The following is a 16,564-nucleotide window of genomic DNA, read 5'->3' on the forward strand; positions in this document are numbered from 1 at the left end:
GAATTTAGATAGCAATATGAAATAATGTGAATTATGATGTTATATAATGCATTTACTTACCTTGCAGCTTCTGCTTCCTTTAATGTAGGAAAGTATGAAGGATTGAGTGAGGTTAATATATAAGTCAACTGGCAGATGTTGCATTCAAGAAACTTTCATTATATATGTTAAGCGAATATACTAAATGCATTGTATTGATATGTGTGTGTGTATAAAGAGAGAGATGGCCAATGAGTGAAGGTGCAGATGAATGATGACTCAGTGTGATCAATCACTAAACTAAATAAATATTGAGATATTGCATGCTGGTACTATAATACTCACTAATCCACCATCTACAAGTACAATCATTGACTTGTTTTTTATTAACATTTGCTTGGCTTTTGGAGACATTAACAATTATTCATGAGATCCAAATTGTATTTCTAATAATCAATCATAGTCCCATGAGCATTAATGGCTGAGATTTGATTGGCTATATTGGTCAGTGATACATCTAGTTCATGTGGGCATGTAATGAGTCATGTGGGCTAGGTAATTTGTCAAAGCTGGTTTCGTTAAAACGGTTGACTTTGATTAGAACTGAAGGTAAAAATAAGCAATGTTTTTTTATAAATAATTAGTGTTTTAAATATGATTAGAAACACCAACTGTTTGCAAATATCAATCTTACTTTTTATTTTCTTAAAGTGATATAGGAAGTTTTGTATAATTAAAGTGGAAAACTTTTGATTATGTCACCCCTGGATGTAAAATGGTATGGTATATATAAAAAGATGACTGTAATTAAATAGTTATTCGAAGCATTTTTATGATTTGTGATTGAGTATAAATAACTGAATAGTTACTGAGATACTGCTTGCCTGCACCATCTGCAAGTACAATCATTGACTTCTTTTCTGAGTAAAGTGTCATTTTTATCCCTGTGGTTTGACAAATAATGCGAATTTAGTCCAATAAGTTTAATTTTTGCATATGGACCCTCCATGTTTCTCAATTCTTGCCAATTACATCCAAATCACTAACCTCGTTAAATTTAATCGTTAAGTCAGGGGTAGACATGTCTTTTCACTATTTTTTTATTATATGAGTAAAGTGCCAAAATCGTCCCTGAGGTTTGGTCATATTTGCGAATTTCGTCCAAAAATATTTTTTTCGCAAGTTGATCATCCAAATTGTTAACTCGGTCTAAATTCAACGTTAACTTATGGGTGTTACTGTCCTTTTATATGTTTGTTTAGATTATTATTATTATATGTTTGTTTGATGACATATATTACATTTCACGATTCCTATGTTTGAATCAAATATATTATCCGTTTGTTTGTTTTTAGTCATATAAGGGGTTTAGCTCAGCGTAATGTAAAAGGACAGTAGCACCTCTGAGTTAATGTTAAATTTAGACCGAGTTAACAAATTGGACGAAATTGGCAACAGTTGGAAAACATCGAGGGTCGAATTGCGAAAAAAATATTTTTGGACGAAATTAGCAAATGTGACCAAACTTCTGGGACGATTTTGGCACTGTACCCATGTAATAAAGAAAGAGTGAAAAGACATGTCTACCCCTGAGTTAACGATTCAATTTAACGAAGTTAGTGATTTAGATGTAATTGGCAAGAATTGGGAAACGTGGAGGGTCCATATGCAAAAAATAAACTTTTTGAACTAAATTCGCATTATTTGCCAAACCACAAGGACGAAAATGGCACTTTACTCCTTTTTTATTAGCATTTGTTTTGTCTTGGGAGAAATTAACAAATTAGTCATAAGATCCAAATTGTATTTCTTATTATCGCATTCAGTCACATAAACTTTTGGCTGGCTATATTGGTCAATGATACATCTCCTTCATGTGAGAATACTAGCACATATGAATATGAAACGAGTTTAAATCAACAGGATAGATGTGGTGAAATTTGTATTTTCGTGTCATGCATTTGGAAATGGGTCATCTGGGTTGGGCAGCAAGTCAAAACCGACTCGGGTAATGGGTGGTTGATGGTTGGGTAAAAGTTAGTTAATTTTATATATTAATTAGTTATATTTAGGTAAATAAATGAATGAACATTGGTACTTCAAGCATTGCTATGTGTTTTCAAGACATTGGAAGTTAAGGAGCTTAAACGAGCTAATTCAGAGTCATCCAGATGAAGATTAAGCAAACCTCGAGAAGATGGAAGCATGGGGAAATATGTATTGAGGGTTAAGAAGGATTCGAGAAAGGATTGGATGAGAAACCTGAAGCCGAAGTGAAAAACTGAACAACATGGGTTACCAGGAAAGTGTGTTTTAGTAAAACGGGCGTATCTTGGCCTAAAAAATGAGTTACGGAAACCATAATATATGAATTTCATGTTTCTCAATGAGAAAATTTCGAATATGAAGTCAGTTGCATCTTCGCGATACATGAAGATGCTCAATGTCGGCAAAAATTAGGGTTTTTCACTATATAAACGATTTTTCGACCCTTTTCGGCATATTACGACTTCCAGAGGCAGAAGAGGTGTTCTAAGATGATTTTCAGCCATCCCGAAGCTTCCGGTTCCGTCATTGATCATATGTTCATCAAGATAAGTGCTTTAACGATTATGTCGATGTCCGGCTAGTCGTGTGTGTTCGTTCTAAGCTAAGGTTTTGTATGAAATATTGTTATGATCAGATTCTTATGCTTAATGAATATAGCTTCATTGATTTTATATGAATTTGTCTTGCTTAATTAGTTATTTGGTTGATTAAGGCTTGTGTTTGCGATTATTGATTCGTGTAACGTTTGTTTGGTTGTTCATCAACATTTAGGGTTAAGCTCTTGTGTCATTGAACTAGAATCATCAAACCTTATCATTGAGTTAGTTGTCCTAGACATAGATTTGACAATTGGGGAGTCCGGTTTCATTTGTGTCAACAATTCGGTTAGGGTATCGTTTGTCATCATAAATCAAACCATAGGACTAGCAATTATTATAAAACCAAAGACTAAAGAATCTGTGATTGACGTATGGAACACATAACCCGAACCTAGAATGAATGCTTTTTAATTAATATTGTTTACAAATCTTTTTAAGTGATAATTAGTTTTAATTAAGTCTTTTTATAAAAACCGCTTGACATCGTGTGTCCGCTTAGATTAAATAATTAGTTATAAATTAAATAAACTTGCACTTTCCTTGAGTCCCTGTGGAGAGGACCTTACTTACCCGTACTAGTTATAGGTATTTAAGTCTTTAATTAATTGTTTTTTAGTAGGCTGCAACAACCTACGTCAAAATGGCGCCGTTGCCGGGGACTCAACGCGCTTAGTGTTAGTTTAGTTTAGTTTAACTTAGCATAATTTAGCTTAATTTAGTTTAGTTTTAGTTTTCTTTTCTTCGTTGATTTTACACGGGATGTGTTTGTTTGGTGTGTGCAGTTAATCTTTTAGGTTGATGCATACGAGATTTGCTCGAGACAAGGAAGTGTTGCAGTTTGATCCCGAGATTGAGAAAGCCGCGAGAAGAAACCAAGCAAAACAAAGGGGCAAAACTTCGAGACCGAAAGTAGAAGATATGAGTCGTCAAGAACACAACCCGTACCCGATACCACCGGTGTTTCAACCTGATGATCTTAACCCACCGCACAATCAAGAACAACCCATTCCACATAACATTCCACAAAACCCACCACTCGATGACTTACCACCGAACCCACCACTTCACCAAAACCAAAACCGTAGAGCTCATAGACAGTACAATATGAGAGATGATCGGTCTATACGGTCTGAACCGCCAAACAACCGGTTTGATTTTGAATTTGAAAAGGTAGCTAATCGGCGGAGACTATTCGACGAATTTGATGAGTTTGAGGATGAGGAAAAGATGGAGGATGCTCAAGGGGGTCGGTACTATAGAAGACAACAACAACCCCCTCGAAACCGAACACCCGAACCTGTTCAACAGCCGAGAAACCGTCGAGAAAAAAGAAGACAAGATCCCCCCGAGCCACAGTTTCCCGAGTTTGAATATGACGATGGAGTCCCGAGGACATTCATTCCACCGCCCGCTCGGGGGGTTCAAAGCCACTTCATTCCACAAGTGGCCACGAATCCGCTTCCCATTATGATCCCGGTTAGAGAAGGAAGAACGTTTTCAGTAAGGCAAAGTAACTTGACCGGGATGCCTACTTTTCATAGGAAAGCATCTGAAGAGCCATATCTACACTTGAGCGAGTTTAATGCGATTTGTGCCACCATCTCGAGTCAAGGGTTTACTGCTAATGAAGTCAAGCTAGTTGTGTTTCAGTTCAGCCTTAAAGATCTAGCAAAGCAGTGGTTCTTATCTTTATCGTCAGCGAGTATCTATATGTGGCAAGACCTAGCTCAGCAATTCTTAAACGAGTATTACACACCGCAAAGAACGTCTGAAGCCCGAACCTCCATCAGAAATTTTCAGCAAGGATCGGGTGAGACTTTTCATGAAGCTTTTACGAGATTCAAGAGGTTATTGAGAACTTGTCCACATCACGGGATTGCACTGTGGGAGTTGATAAAAGCATTTCATGACGGGTTATCGAGTGATGATGTGCGTGATCTTCAGTCGACCACAAATGGGTCGTTTTTGACTAATGACGAGAATGAAGATTGGCAACATTTGGAAAGACATGCAATGAACTCGAAAAGGGCGGTTGTCAAAGCCGTGGATAGTGGTTAGTTGGATGATCGAATGGCTAGGTTGGAGAAAAAGTTGGATCAGTTGATGGGTGTGGGAGTGAAAGATAAAGGCAAGTCAGGAAAGGCATATCTAGTTTGTGAGGGTTGTGGTGGAACAGGCCATGTGGTGGCGACATGTGGAGTTGTGATGGAAAACGAAGAAGAGGAAGAAGAGGAGGTGAACTTTGTTCAGGGTGAGAAGAAATACAATAATAATATGAATTCAAACACCTATCACCCAGGCCTCCGAAACCACCCCAACTTCAGTTATGGAAACCCGAACACGCAACAAAACCCGAACTTTCAAGGTAATTCCCAAAAAGCAAATTATCAGTCAAATCAGCGTCAATATGGGAACGAGAAGGGTAGCAGTCAAGGCGGGTATAATCAAAAGGAGTTGGGGGTAATAACAAGAATTATCAGAAGAGTTATCAGCAGGGTCAGCAAAGTCAAGGGGCGGCTCAAGGTCAAAGTTCTTCGCAAGATTCGGAAATCCTAACATTACTAAAAGATTTGAGACAAAGAATGGAGATTCAATAAAAAGCGAATGCCGCAAAAGATAAGCAAATGAGTCAATTGGCAGAGGAGATGGCCACCTTGAAGAAAGACCCGAAAAAGCTAACAAGTGACACCTTGAAAAATCCGAGCCATCAGAGTAGTAGTTCATCAAATGGTACAAACTTACACGTGAGTGCGATCACTATTGAAGATCATGGGGTGAACGACACGGTTGAAGAATTTGAAACAGGGGCACCACTTATTCCCATTCAAATTGGCGAGTTCAAAACCACTAAGGCGTTAGTTGATTATGGTGCGAGTGTAAGTGTTCAACCGGGGAGTGTTTATGACCGGTTTGAGTTTGGACCTTTACAAGAAGTTGACACCACATTGGTGTTAGCTGATTTCACTCGAAGACGGCCCCGAGGGAAGTTGATTGGAGTTGCAGTAAAGGTTGGTGATTTTTACTATCCCGAAGATTTTCTTGTTCTAGATTATGAGCCGGTAGAGAATGAAGAAGAGCCGAGAGTGATATTGGGTAGACCGTTTTTGGCAACATCAAATGCTCAAATCAATTGCCGAGACGAAAAAATGTGCATTGCCTTTGGTAATCGTAAGTTAGTTTTGCATATCTTTTCAAATTCATTTGATTATTCTTGTGAAAATAAATCTTTTAGGTCATGTGCTACTAACATGTGTCTTCCTCATGTAAGTGAGGATGACACCAAAGAAGAAAGTTTTGTGTTTGATAGGTCGAAGCCGGAGAGAGAAAAAGAGGAGCTAAATGCGGTAGAGATACGTGTTGTAGAGGTGGCAAAGTCAGGTGATGATTTCAAACATGCAAGAAAAAAGGTGGTTCATGATGAGACAGGTAAGATAAGTAAGGAGAAATCGCCAAAGAAGGAGAATGTGAGGAAGCCACGGGGGTTTGAAAATGAACAAAGAAGATTGGCATGCTTCGGGCCAAGATGGAGTGTCATGGACAGTGTACCACTATGTTGGAGGAGTAAGAAGAACGAGGTGGAGGAAGGTAAGCATTCCATTAGACCACCATAACCGCCAAATCAGGTAATGGTCCGGCTGAAGACCTTAACAAAAACTTAGCGCTAACCGGGAGGCAACCCGGCCTTGTATTTAGGTACATGTATATTTTGTAGTTGAACTTTGTGGGTGTAGTTCACTATAAACCCTCACGAGACCATACTCGTCCACCCGGGCTACCGGGGGTTTTAAAGGGCTTGTTGCATACGCTAAATACAATCGTGATTCCTACGAAAGTGAGTTAGGTCTTTAAACATTTTTACTCGTTTAACAAATTTGGTTATGAAATTAATTAATATTGGTTGGTAGTTTAACATTAATGGTTTTGCAAACGGTTTAAAAGGCCTATATTTTTAACAATTATGAGAAGCTTGCTTCTACATGTTTGAGAGTTTGCAGATTTTATTTTGAGAGTTGAGGAGGTAAGTTCACCGAGAGATCACCGAGGGCACGAGAGTTGCATATGAGAGTTATATTTTCTATCAGGTGATTTCGTTTTCATAACCTTCTTTGTTTTATTAGTTTTTGTGTTGAAAGTGTAATTGTATAAATGTATAACCACCATCACATTAAGCCCGATTTTTAATTGTCAAAATGAATTTAACCCTGTCCCTATTTTTATGTCTTAAATTTTAAACATTGAGGACAATGTTTGCCTCAAGTGTGAGGATGGGAGAGAAATTGTAAAGTTTAAGATTTTTTGCATAATATGGAAAATGATAGAAAAATTGGGGGTTATTTTTCAAAATTATTATATAATATGAGATAAATAAAAACGGGAACACACGTAATTTGAGATGTATTGGTAGACTCAGCCTTGAAAATGAAAGGATAATTTGGTTGTAGACTTAATTGAACTTTAAATGCTTGATTTTTAGTGGGAAACGCATTCAGAGTTTTGTTTGTTTAGCTAAGCCTGTGTAAGGACTGGAATGAAAGATTAGGCCATACTCAAGCCTTACTATTAGATTTGATCACCAAAAATATATTTTAATATGAATAGTCTATGTACAATGGTTGGATAGGCTTAACATTAGAGTATGCTAAATGACTTGTGATATAAACATAAATGCAAAAAACTGCTAGTTAAGTGGCTAACATTTCATAGGCATATGGTTTTATGGCCTTAAATCCTGTATTGATGGGATGCCCCGGGAACGGAGACCATGGGTCGGTATGCGGTTTATCATCTGGTATGCGTAAATCCTAAGTGGATTTATTCATATTAAAAAGCTTAAAAAGAGCAAACCTGCAGTTTATCTGCCAATTTATAAGTCAATAAACATGATCACAAAAAGTGCTTTAAAAGTACAAATTACTACTGACTTGATCATCTACGCTCTTAGTCATATGGGGTCCCCGTGCTCGCGTCTCATTACCATTAAGAAACAGACCACACGGGACACATCATAGTAAGCCCTACAGATGAATTCGTGCCTACTCACGTATGGTGATGGACTTCGGGGTATTGCTTGATAACAGGGGTATGTCATGTAGTGGGGGCTATTTACTAGTTGGTTACCTAATTGTACTTTAATCATATCTAATGGCCATTTTGGTAAACTTTAATGCTTGAGTTTAGGTTTTGGTTCGATAAAAATATCCAAGATTGTCTTAGCTATTACATATGAGCTTGAAAATTTGTACAAATGTGTAAAATTTTAATCATCTAATTTTAAGGTTTAAGTCAAATTGGGGTGGTCTGGTACGGTAAAACTATAATGAAGCATGGTAAGGCGGCTTCAGGGCTTTGAGGTGAGGGTTCCATTTTAATCATATGAACTAATAAAACTGTCGCACCTTATTTTTCCCGGTAAGTATTAAGGTATGGGTTTAAGTGGACAACAATATCGGCAATCGTGGTTTTTGTGTTCTTTGCGCTTAATTAAGATAATCTATGAAGTATTTTGAGAATGATCTCTGATTCTGATTCCATTGTAAAGTCTTTTTCAGGACGAAAAAGGATAAGTGTGGGGATGTGATGGTTAGGTAAAAGTTAGTTAATTTTATATATTAATTAGTTATATTTAGGTAAATAAATGAATGAACATTGGTACTTCAAGCATTGCTATGTGCTTTCAGGACATTGGAAGTTAAGGAGCTTAAACGAGCTAATTCAGAGTCATCCAGATGAAGATTAAGCAAGCCTCGAGAAGATGGAAGCATGGGGAAACATGTATTGAGGGTTAAGAAAGATTCGGGAAAGGATTGGATGAGAAACCTGAAGCCGAAGTGAAAACAGAACAACATGGGTTACCAAGAAAGTGTGTTTTAGTAAAACGGGTGTATTTTGGCCTAAAAAATGAGTTACGGAATCCATAATATATGAATTTCATGTTTCTCGATGAGAAAAATTCGAATATGAAGTTAGTTGCATCTTTGCGTATCGCGAAGATACAGGACATGCAACTTCGCGATACGCGAAGATGCTCAATGTCGGCAAAAATTAGGGTTTTTCACTATATAAACGATTTTTCGACCCTTTTCGGCATATTACGACTTCCAGATGCAGAAGACGTGTTCTAGGACGATTTTCAGCCATCCTGAAGCTTCCGGTTCTGTCATTGATCATATGTTCATCAAGATAAGTGCTTTAACGATTATGTCGATGTCCGGCTAGTCGTGTGTTTTCGTTCTAGGCTAAGGTTTTGTGTGAAATATTGTTATGATCAGATTCCTATGCTTAATGAATATAGCTTGATTGATTTTATATGAATTAGTTATTTGGTTGATTAAGGCTTGTATTTGCGATTATTGATTCATGTAACGTTTGTTTAGTTGTTCATCAACATTTAGGGTTAAGCTATTGTGTCATTGGACTAGAATCATCAAACCTTATCATTGAGTTAGTTGTCCTAGACATAGATTTGACAATTGTGGAGTTCGGGTTCATTTGTGTCAACAATTCGGTTATGGTATCGTTTGTCATTATAAATCAAATCATAGGACTAGCAATTATTATAAAACCAAAGACTAAAGAATCTGTGATTGACGTATGGAACACATAACCCGAACCTAGAATGAATGTTTTTTAATTAATATTTTTTACAAATCTTTTTAAGTAATAATTAGTTTTAATTAAGTCTTTTTATAAAAACCGTTTGACATCGTGTGTCCGCTTAGATTAAATAATTAATTATAAATTAAATAAACTTGCACTTTCTTTGAATCTCTGTGAAGACGACTTTACTTACCCGTACTAGTTATAGGTATTTAAGTCTTTAATTAATTGTTTTTTAGTAGACCGCGACAACCTACGTCAGTGGTGCCAACTGCCAACAATGGTGGTGGTGGTGGTACAATCTACCACTTAAGCATGACTTCGTGACATATATACCATATATAAGTTTTTTACAAGTAAGCATACCACGTCATCAAAAACCTATCAGCGTTAGGATTCCATTAGGTTGGGATTGTTTGACCAAAACTTCATTGGAGATATTAACCGAAATGGGATCGAATTGTAACACTCTCAAAAGAGTACCAGTTCACCATGGTCAACCGAGCCCTTTTCAGTTTGTAGCCGAAATAATTTAACAATGACCGACTCTAAAATCTAGAAACAAAACATCAGTTGTGCATTTGGTCTTTAATGGATCTGGTCCATGGTCACTCCTATACTGGAAACATAACAGTTAAAAATTATTAACAATTTCGTACCGACTACCGAGGCAGTATCAGCAATTGTAACCCTAACCCATTTCCAAAAATTAAATGTTAAACCCCTGGTTGAAAAGTTAAATAAAAACTACACAATAACACCTAATTCAATAAGTAAATTGTATAGACCAATGTGTTCTTTCATGACAACTGTCTGTATATACAAATATTAACCTAGACCACAAAATCTGTGATGCAATGAATGCCTGAATCCGTGTTTACTCTTTCGAAACATCTGTTTCAATCGGAAACGGACTTAAAATCCCAAGTTTAATGCAGAAATCCAAACCAACAGCAGCAAACAAAAAAATTAAAAGATTCTCTGATACATAAACCGCACCCGTGAAAGCATGAGACGATACACTACCAACTTCCAATACCATAGGCGGCCCCCCTCCCAGAGTAGCAAGGCCTGCATTACAAATCAAAACTAAAATATGCTAGCGCGTGCATTTCCATGCTGTAATAATCAGATAATCAATTGTTCCGGTGTTTTTACAGTTCTAATTATTTCAGAAGCTAATACATAAAATGTGACGAAAATAAACATTTTGTGAGAAACAGAAGATGTGTCTTGTGACTTGTGAGACGAGTAGAAGCATTAATTCAGGAATGTTTTCATAATCAGGCCGAATACATAACCGATCTAGTCTATTTGAATCAGCCAAGGAACCAGACGGGGTGATCAGATAGGATTCCAAAATTTTTATCATTATTTTTTGTTTTTGTCCTTCCAGAATCTTGTAAATGACCCCTCGTGACCCACTCAAGATCGGCTCGCTAAAAGCTCAAATCGAGCTGAGCTTGAACGACCTTGAGCCAAAAGTTAAGCTTGTTTACTAAAAAGCCCGAGACAAAGCTTCAATTATCGAGTTCAGGTCAGCTCGCGAGCCTATCGAGACTATTATTTATATAGCTTTTAATTTAATACATTAAATATATATTTATTATAACGATCAGTATAGATAAAATGAAGATAAAAATAACCAAGTATATATATGATGTTATATATAAAATTTATTTTAAATGTATAAAAGTAATAAATAAACAATAAAGGAGCAGAGCCCAAGCTCTCGTAAGTTAAACAAGCTCGGGCTCAGCTCGTTTACACCCCAATCACGCTCCATATCGTGTATGTTTACGGCTTCATATTTTAGCAACGTTGCAAATCCACTCCAAAAGACAAAGCAGATCCATATTAGTCATACTTTATATTATTTATAAACTCATCCAGTTTTTGAAACTAGACTGACAGTGAACCCGAAACAGTAAAGTCATCCGGATAGATGACCGGTCCAGTTATAAAAACATTGCAAACTAGGCTAAATAACAAGATAATCAGAAGCAGAAACTATTTATACCTTTGACAAAGCCAAAAGCAGCCGAAGTTCCATTTTTCAGCTGAAAATTATCCAAATCACGGCGAACAGCATAACGGAAGGTGACACCAAACAAGGCACAGCTAATGAGTGTGATCGCTGAAGGGAGTATTAACTGGGAAGTATTGGCGGCCTGAGCTAAGGAAATAGGTAGGCCCGCCAAAGTGCCCACAATGGCGGAGATAGAAGCCGCCTTTATTGACTCAAATCTCTCTTTGTTTTTGTACATTTCTTCTCTTTCTGTTTCGGTCAACGTTGACTTTTTGTCTTCGACTTCATCTTCGAGAGATCGTTCGGCTTGTTCAACCAGTGCTCTTGCTTCTGATATCTCCTTCTGGCATTCCTCAATCTTTAACATACAAAAAATGTATATCTGTTAGTGACATATATAAAGAAACATGATTTGCAAATCCAATTAATCGGCCCTTTTAGATATGAGCAAAAGCATGGATAATCGAATCCATTTAAGTTTAAACAAGATGTTAAAAATCAACAGGAACAAGAAAGAGGAAATACTATGCATTTATAAATGAGAAAGAAGTCTGACACCTTAGGTAAATCCTACATCGTCCTGTCCACACGAGAGATACCGTCCTACTGAGTTATAAGGAATGCTAGACCTTAAAGTCCCTAGGAGTGTAAACGAACTAAGCCGTTCGTAAGCTACTTGAGCCCGCATCGCTGAAATTGTTTGATAACCCAGCCCAAGCCCCAACTTCACTTATTGAGCTTGAGCCGACTCATGAGATTAAAAGAGCTTATTATATATAAACTTTTATTCAATATATTAAATATATAGTTCTATAACAATTCTTATTATATATAAATTATGATAAAATAACTAAATAACTAAAAATATACAGAAGTTCATTATTAAATAACAAACTAGCCACTCTCAAGCAGGGGTGGATCCAGAGTGTAAATGGGTGGTTCCTCGGAAACACCCGAGTTTCAAAATAATAATGTGCCGATATATATAAAATATTTGAGGAACCACCTTATAACTTAGGAAGGAACCACTCTATTCCACTACAAGAGCTAGACTAGCTGGTAAATTGCTGGTTTTGTAAACAGAAGGTCATGGGTTTGATTCTGCGCAGCAAGCTTTTTTTTTTTTTTTTATTTAAGTTGCTGGCTCTCCCCCTTCCTCATACTCACCTTTGCTACTATTCCTAGAATTCTCCCACTGTAAAGGTAAGTTTAGATTCACTTGTTAGATATTTAATTGTTCTTGATGTTGTTAATTATTAAGTTACTAGCTTTAGAAACCCGTGTATTACACGGTATAAGTTAATGTATAAACTACAATGAATAATTTTTAATACAAATAAAATAAAAGATAATTAATGTAAAAAATGTATTACAATATAGTTGCCTTATATCATCCAATGTATTTGAATTTTAAATCGAGAATGGGTTGTTCTACCATCGGTATACAATAATGAAGCAATACCAATGGAAGCAACATTTAAAACAATGAGGCCTTTAGATATGAAAGATGTAGTTAAAGTCTTTCACAAAAATGTTTTTCACTCCATACCCTAAACCTCAAACCATAAACAAAAAAAGACACCAGATTTTCCTTTTTGAACAGCTTTCATGATGCCCTTATAAACACACTGTTATTCAACTGTCACAATAGTCTTATACTAAATATAAAAAATGGAAAATTTGTCTATGATTTTTAAGACTTATTAAACATTGGATATTTGTAAAAAGTAAACAAAATTATTATAGTTTTCTTCGATACGAAGATGTCTCAAAAATTAAATGTTAGTGTACTCTTTAAACACAAACTCTTTTATATACTTTTTAATTTTAAAGAAAATATTTTTATGACGCGTAATTATTATATATATTAATATTTTTTTATATTAAGTATGCTTACAATATAATTTATAGCATTAATAATTCCATCAATGAAGATTGACCAATTAATATGTTATGTTGAGTTTATAATCAATACTATATTTAGAACCAAGATATTTTTTTTCTTTTCCATTAATAGAAGAGAAATGATTTGGGCAGGAATTTGGCAGTGATGATTAATCTCAGAATGCCATGTGTCCATATTATTTTCTTTTATTAGTATAGGTAGATTTGTTAAATTTTAGTTTTAAATTTTTTAGTTTTTGTTAGTTTTAATTTGTTAGTTTGTTAGTTTTTAATTTGTTAGTTTGTAATGAACTTTGCCCGAACCATCGAACCGATCCGAACCTCGAACCGACCCGGAAGTTTTTATACCCGATTCTATGAAATTAAAATATATAAAAGTAGTGCACCACCTGAAAAAAATTTCTGAATCCGCCACTGCTCTCAAGTAGGGCTGTCATAACATGTTGGACACGACACTATAAGACACAATGACATGAGATTCTAGACACGAACATGACACGATAACTTATTGTGTCACTTTTTCCCAAGCACGATCACGAACCTGTTTAGTTACAGGTTAGCATGTTAACACCTGTTAACGTACCTGTTTAAAGACACAATGAAATATGCATGTGTAAGGTCATGCTAAAATCTTTAAGCAATTTCAATATATCTCATTTTCTTTCTTTTGAGTTACCATTTATCATTCAAAAATATGCATCTCGTCATCTAAAATAAATGTTATTGATGGAAGGTGAATTATATATTTATATATACATATTTAATCAGTATCATGTCTCAAATACAAATATACATTGATGGAATTTGTAGTCAACTATGAAAATAGTAAAATAATTTAGGTATATGCATACATATAGACCTGTAATAAGGCTAGGGTATAGTGTGTGCGTCCAAGGTGGGTCCGCTAGATATATACCTTTTTCAATTTAAAAATAAAAACAGGTCATTAACAGGTTAACAATTGTTTTAACCTGTTTAGACACGAACTTAATCGTGTCTTAAACGTGTTGACATGTTTAAGACACAAAACATGTTAACTTTGTGCCCTTTTGTGTCTTGTTTTAACAAGTCCATGTCATAAATTGCCGGCCCTACTCTCAAGCTTAAAAAACTACTCACGAGCAACTCGAGCCTTGGAAATGAAGCTCCATCAAGGTCGAGTTTTCGGAACTCAAACGAGCCTAGTCAAACTAAGGCTCTGCTTGGTGCGTATACCTCCTTGAAAATTAGAAAAAAAAAATTGCAAACAAACCTCAGCTGCTCTGATTTCAAGCTGATTAATATACTCTTTGATCTTATCATTTTCAAATTGTTGTTGCTCAATCTTGGCAAGCTCTCTTTTTGCCATTTCAACTCTCTGTGTGGCTTTATCCAAACCATCTAACAAAGCCCTGTTTTCCTCCTTGTTTAGTAACTCATCTACCTGTCCATCCACCATACCTGACAGCAAATTCTTCAATCCTCCACCACTGCCATTGTTTCTGGCTTCAGAGCTTGCATTGCCATTAATATTATTATTATTACTACTATTGTTAATGGGGGGGTTACTGCAATTACTCTTGAATGAATCAGATTTGAAGGATTTGTGGCAAATGTATAATTGAAGTTTTGTGAATTGGATTGAAGGGGTTGGAGAGTAAATGAGTGTGGGATTGGGTGTGGTTGTCATCATTCTTGGATAGCTTGGAAAATAATAAGGGCTTTAGGAAGTCATGTATCTATGTACCCAATCTATGTGGGTTTTAAAATCAGGTTTTAAACACGACCCAACAAAGATTTCAAGTCTCAACCATTGTCTTTCACGTCATTGAACTAGAATAATAATTGTACGACCAAGGCGTAAACTTTTCGTTTTTGCTATATTTGTTGCTATAAATGTAAAAGAAAACCCAAATTATTGTTGTAATATAATCAAAATGGTATCGAAAGGTGTTTGTTTATTTTGCTTTTTTTACTATGCAACGTTCAAACCTATGTTTTGCGACGGATACCAATTAAAATAATAAACTCAAAAAATATGACGTGTTCAGTTAATTAGTTAGGTTAGTATGTGATTTAATTGAAAAAATAAAAAGGAATTTAAAAAAAGGATGGGGGGATGTTCCAAATGAACCACTAATGGGAAAATACATTGACAAAACTTGAAAACGTAGGTATTCGTAATAGAATAAATGATTATACAAAGAATCTTATTTTATCAAAATCATTCATTCATCTCTTTTTTTTTAAATGTGAGGGAAAATACGTCAGCACACAGCCGGTGAATGACGCTGACTCTGTTGTGAAATGTTTTCAATACCATTGTGAAATCAACAATAATACCTTTGTGACAACTCATTAGGAACCCAACTATATTGGGGTGCAATTACCCTAAGTGCATGTATAATTAAAATATAAACACAATATCATTTCTCTGAACAGTCTCGTAGACTTCCAAAGGTATGTTTGATGATATGCATGGCCTCGGGGAACTCCGAGTCACCATGTATGAATGGATCCAGACACGTGCATACTTTTAACCAGAGTATGCCCGTTTCTTACTATTTTAACACAAGGTTTTAAGGATTCGTAGATCCTATGCAAACAGTCTGACTCTAAAAGAGTTTGTAAAAGTTTAGGGCGCATTCACCTTTATGATTGTAATCAGTTTCTAATACTGATTCTTATTTATGATCAGTTTCTGTTACTGGCCCCTGTCTGTAATCAGTTTCTGTTACCGATCCTGTTTTTGAATTCTGATACTATTTTCTGCTTCTGATTTCTGATTGGTTGATTGTTATTTCAGACCTATAGTACGAGAATAACATTTGTATGAATATCTATATCAACGATCTAGCTTTAGACTCGTAGTCTGTTTTCTATAGCTTTAACCTTGACAAATCATTTGTTTCTATAAAGCATTTGGACCTTTAGTCCCTTGTTTATTCATCAATTATATGTTACGTTTCTTCTTCAGGAAGAAAAATCTATACTAAGTTTCTTCATCAAGAAGAAACATTATTTTAACTATAACCTTTATGAATGAATATTATATTCCTTAGGGGATGGTTCAAGAGAAAAATGAGATTACTGCGAGAAATGCGATAAATGAATATGGGCCACTAGTTTTATTTTAGATTTTAAATGATTAAAGATAAATGTGGAAAGTATTAATGCATGGTCATTTTTCAATTAATATAACTAATAAATATAATAGTTATCTATTCAATTAATATAACTAATCAAATTATTATAATTGGAAAATATTAATAATTCATTTATTTTTATAACTTATTTTTTTTCTCTTGAATTTTTATCCTACACAAGTACAATTTATTCATACATTAAAATTTCTTTCTATCCAAAACCAATTTTTTCCAACTCAATATATTAATATCCATCAACACGTAGTTACATTGTGATGAAT

General features: G+C 35.4%; 1 protein-coding gene across 1 annotated transcript; it reads right to left on the reverse strand.

The window, feature by feature from the left end:
* Positions 1-10,101: 10,101 nt before the first annotated feature.
* On the reverse strand, positions 10,102-14,846 carry LOC143546792 (uncharacterized). Its single transcript, XM_077038379.1, has 3 exons — positions 14,411-14,846; positions 11,245-11,611; positions 10,102-10,295 (listed from the first exon to the last, which is right to left on the reverse strand). Exons 1-3 carry the CDS (start codon positions 14,828-14,830, stop codon positions 10,102-10,104), a joined length of 981 nt encoding a protein of 326 aa, XP_076894494.1. The 5' UTR covers positions 14,831-14,846.
* Positions 14,847-16,564: the final 1,718 nt, after the last annotated feature.

Source organism: Bidens hawaiensis, unplaced genomic scaffold (genome assembly GCF_021521415.1).
Source record: "Bidens hawaiensis isolate Kalapana, Puna unplaced genomic scaffold, B.hawaiensis_p1.1 tig00000905_1, whole genome shotgun sequence".
Lineage (NCBI taxonomy): Eukaryota > Viridiplantae > Streptophyta > Magnoliopsida > Asterales > Asteraceae > Bidens > Bidens hawaiensis.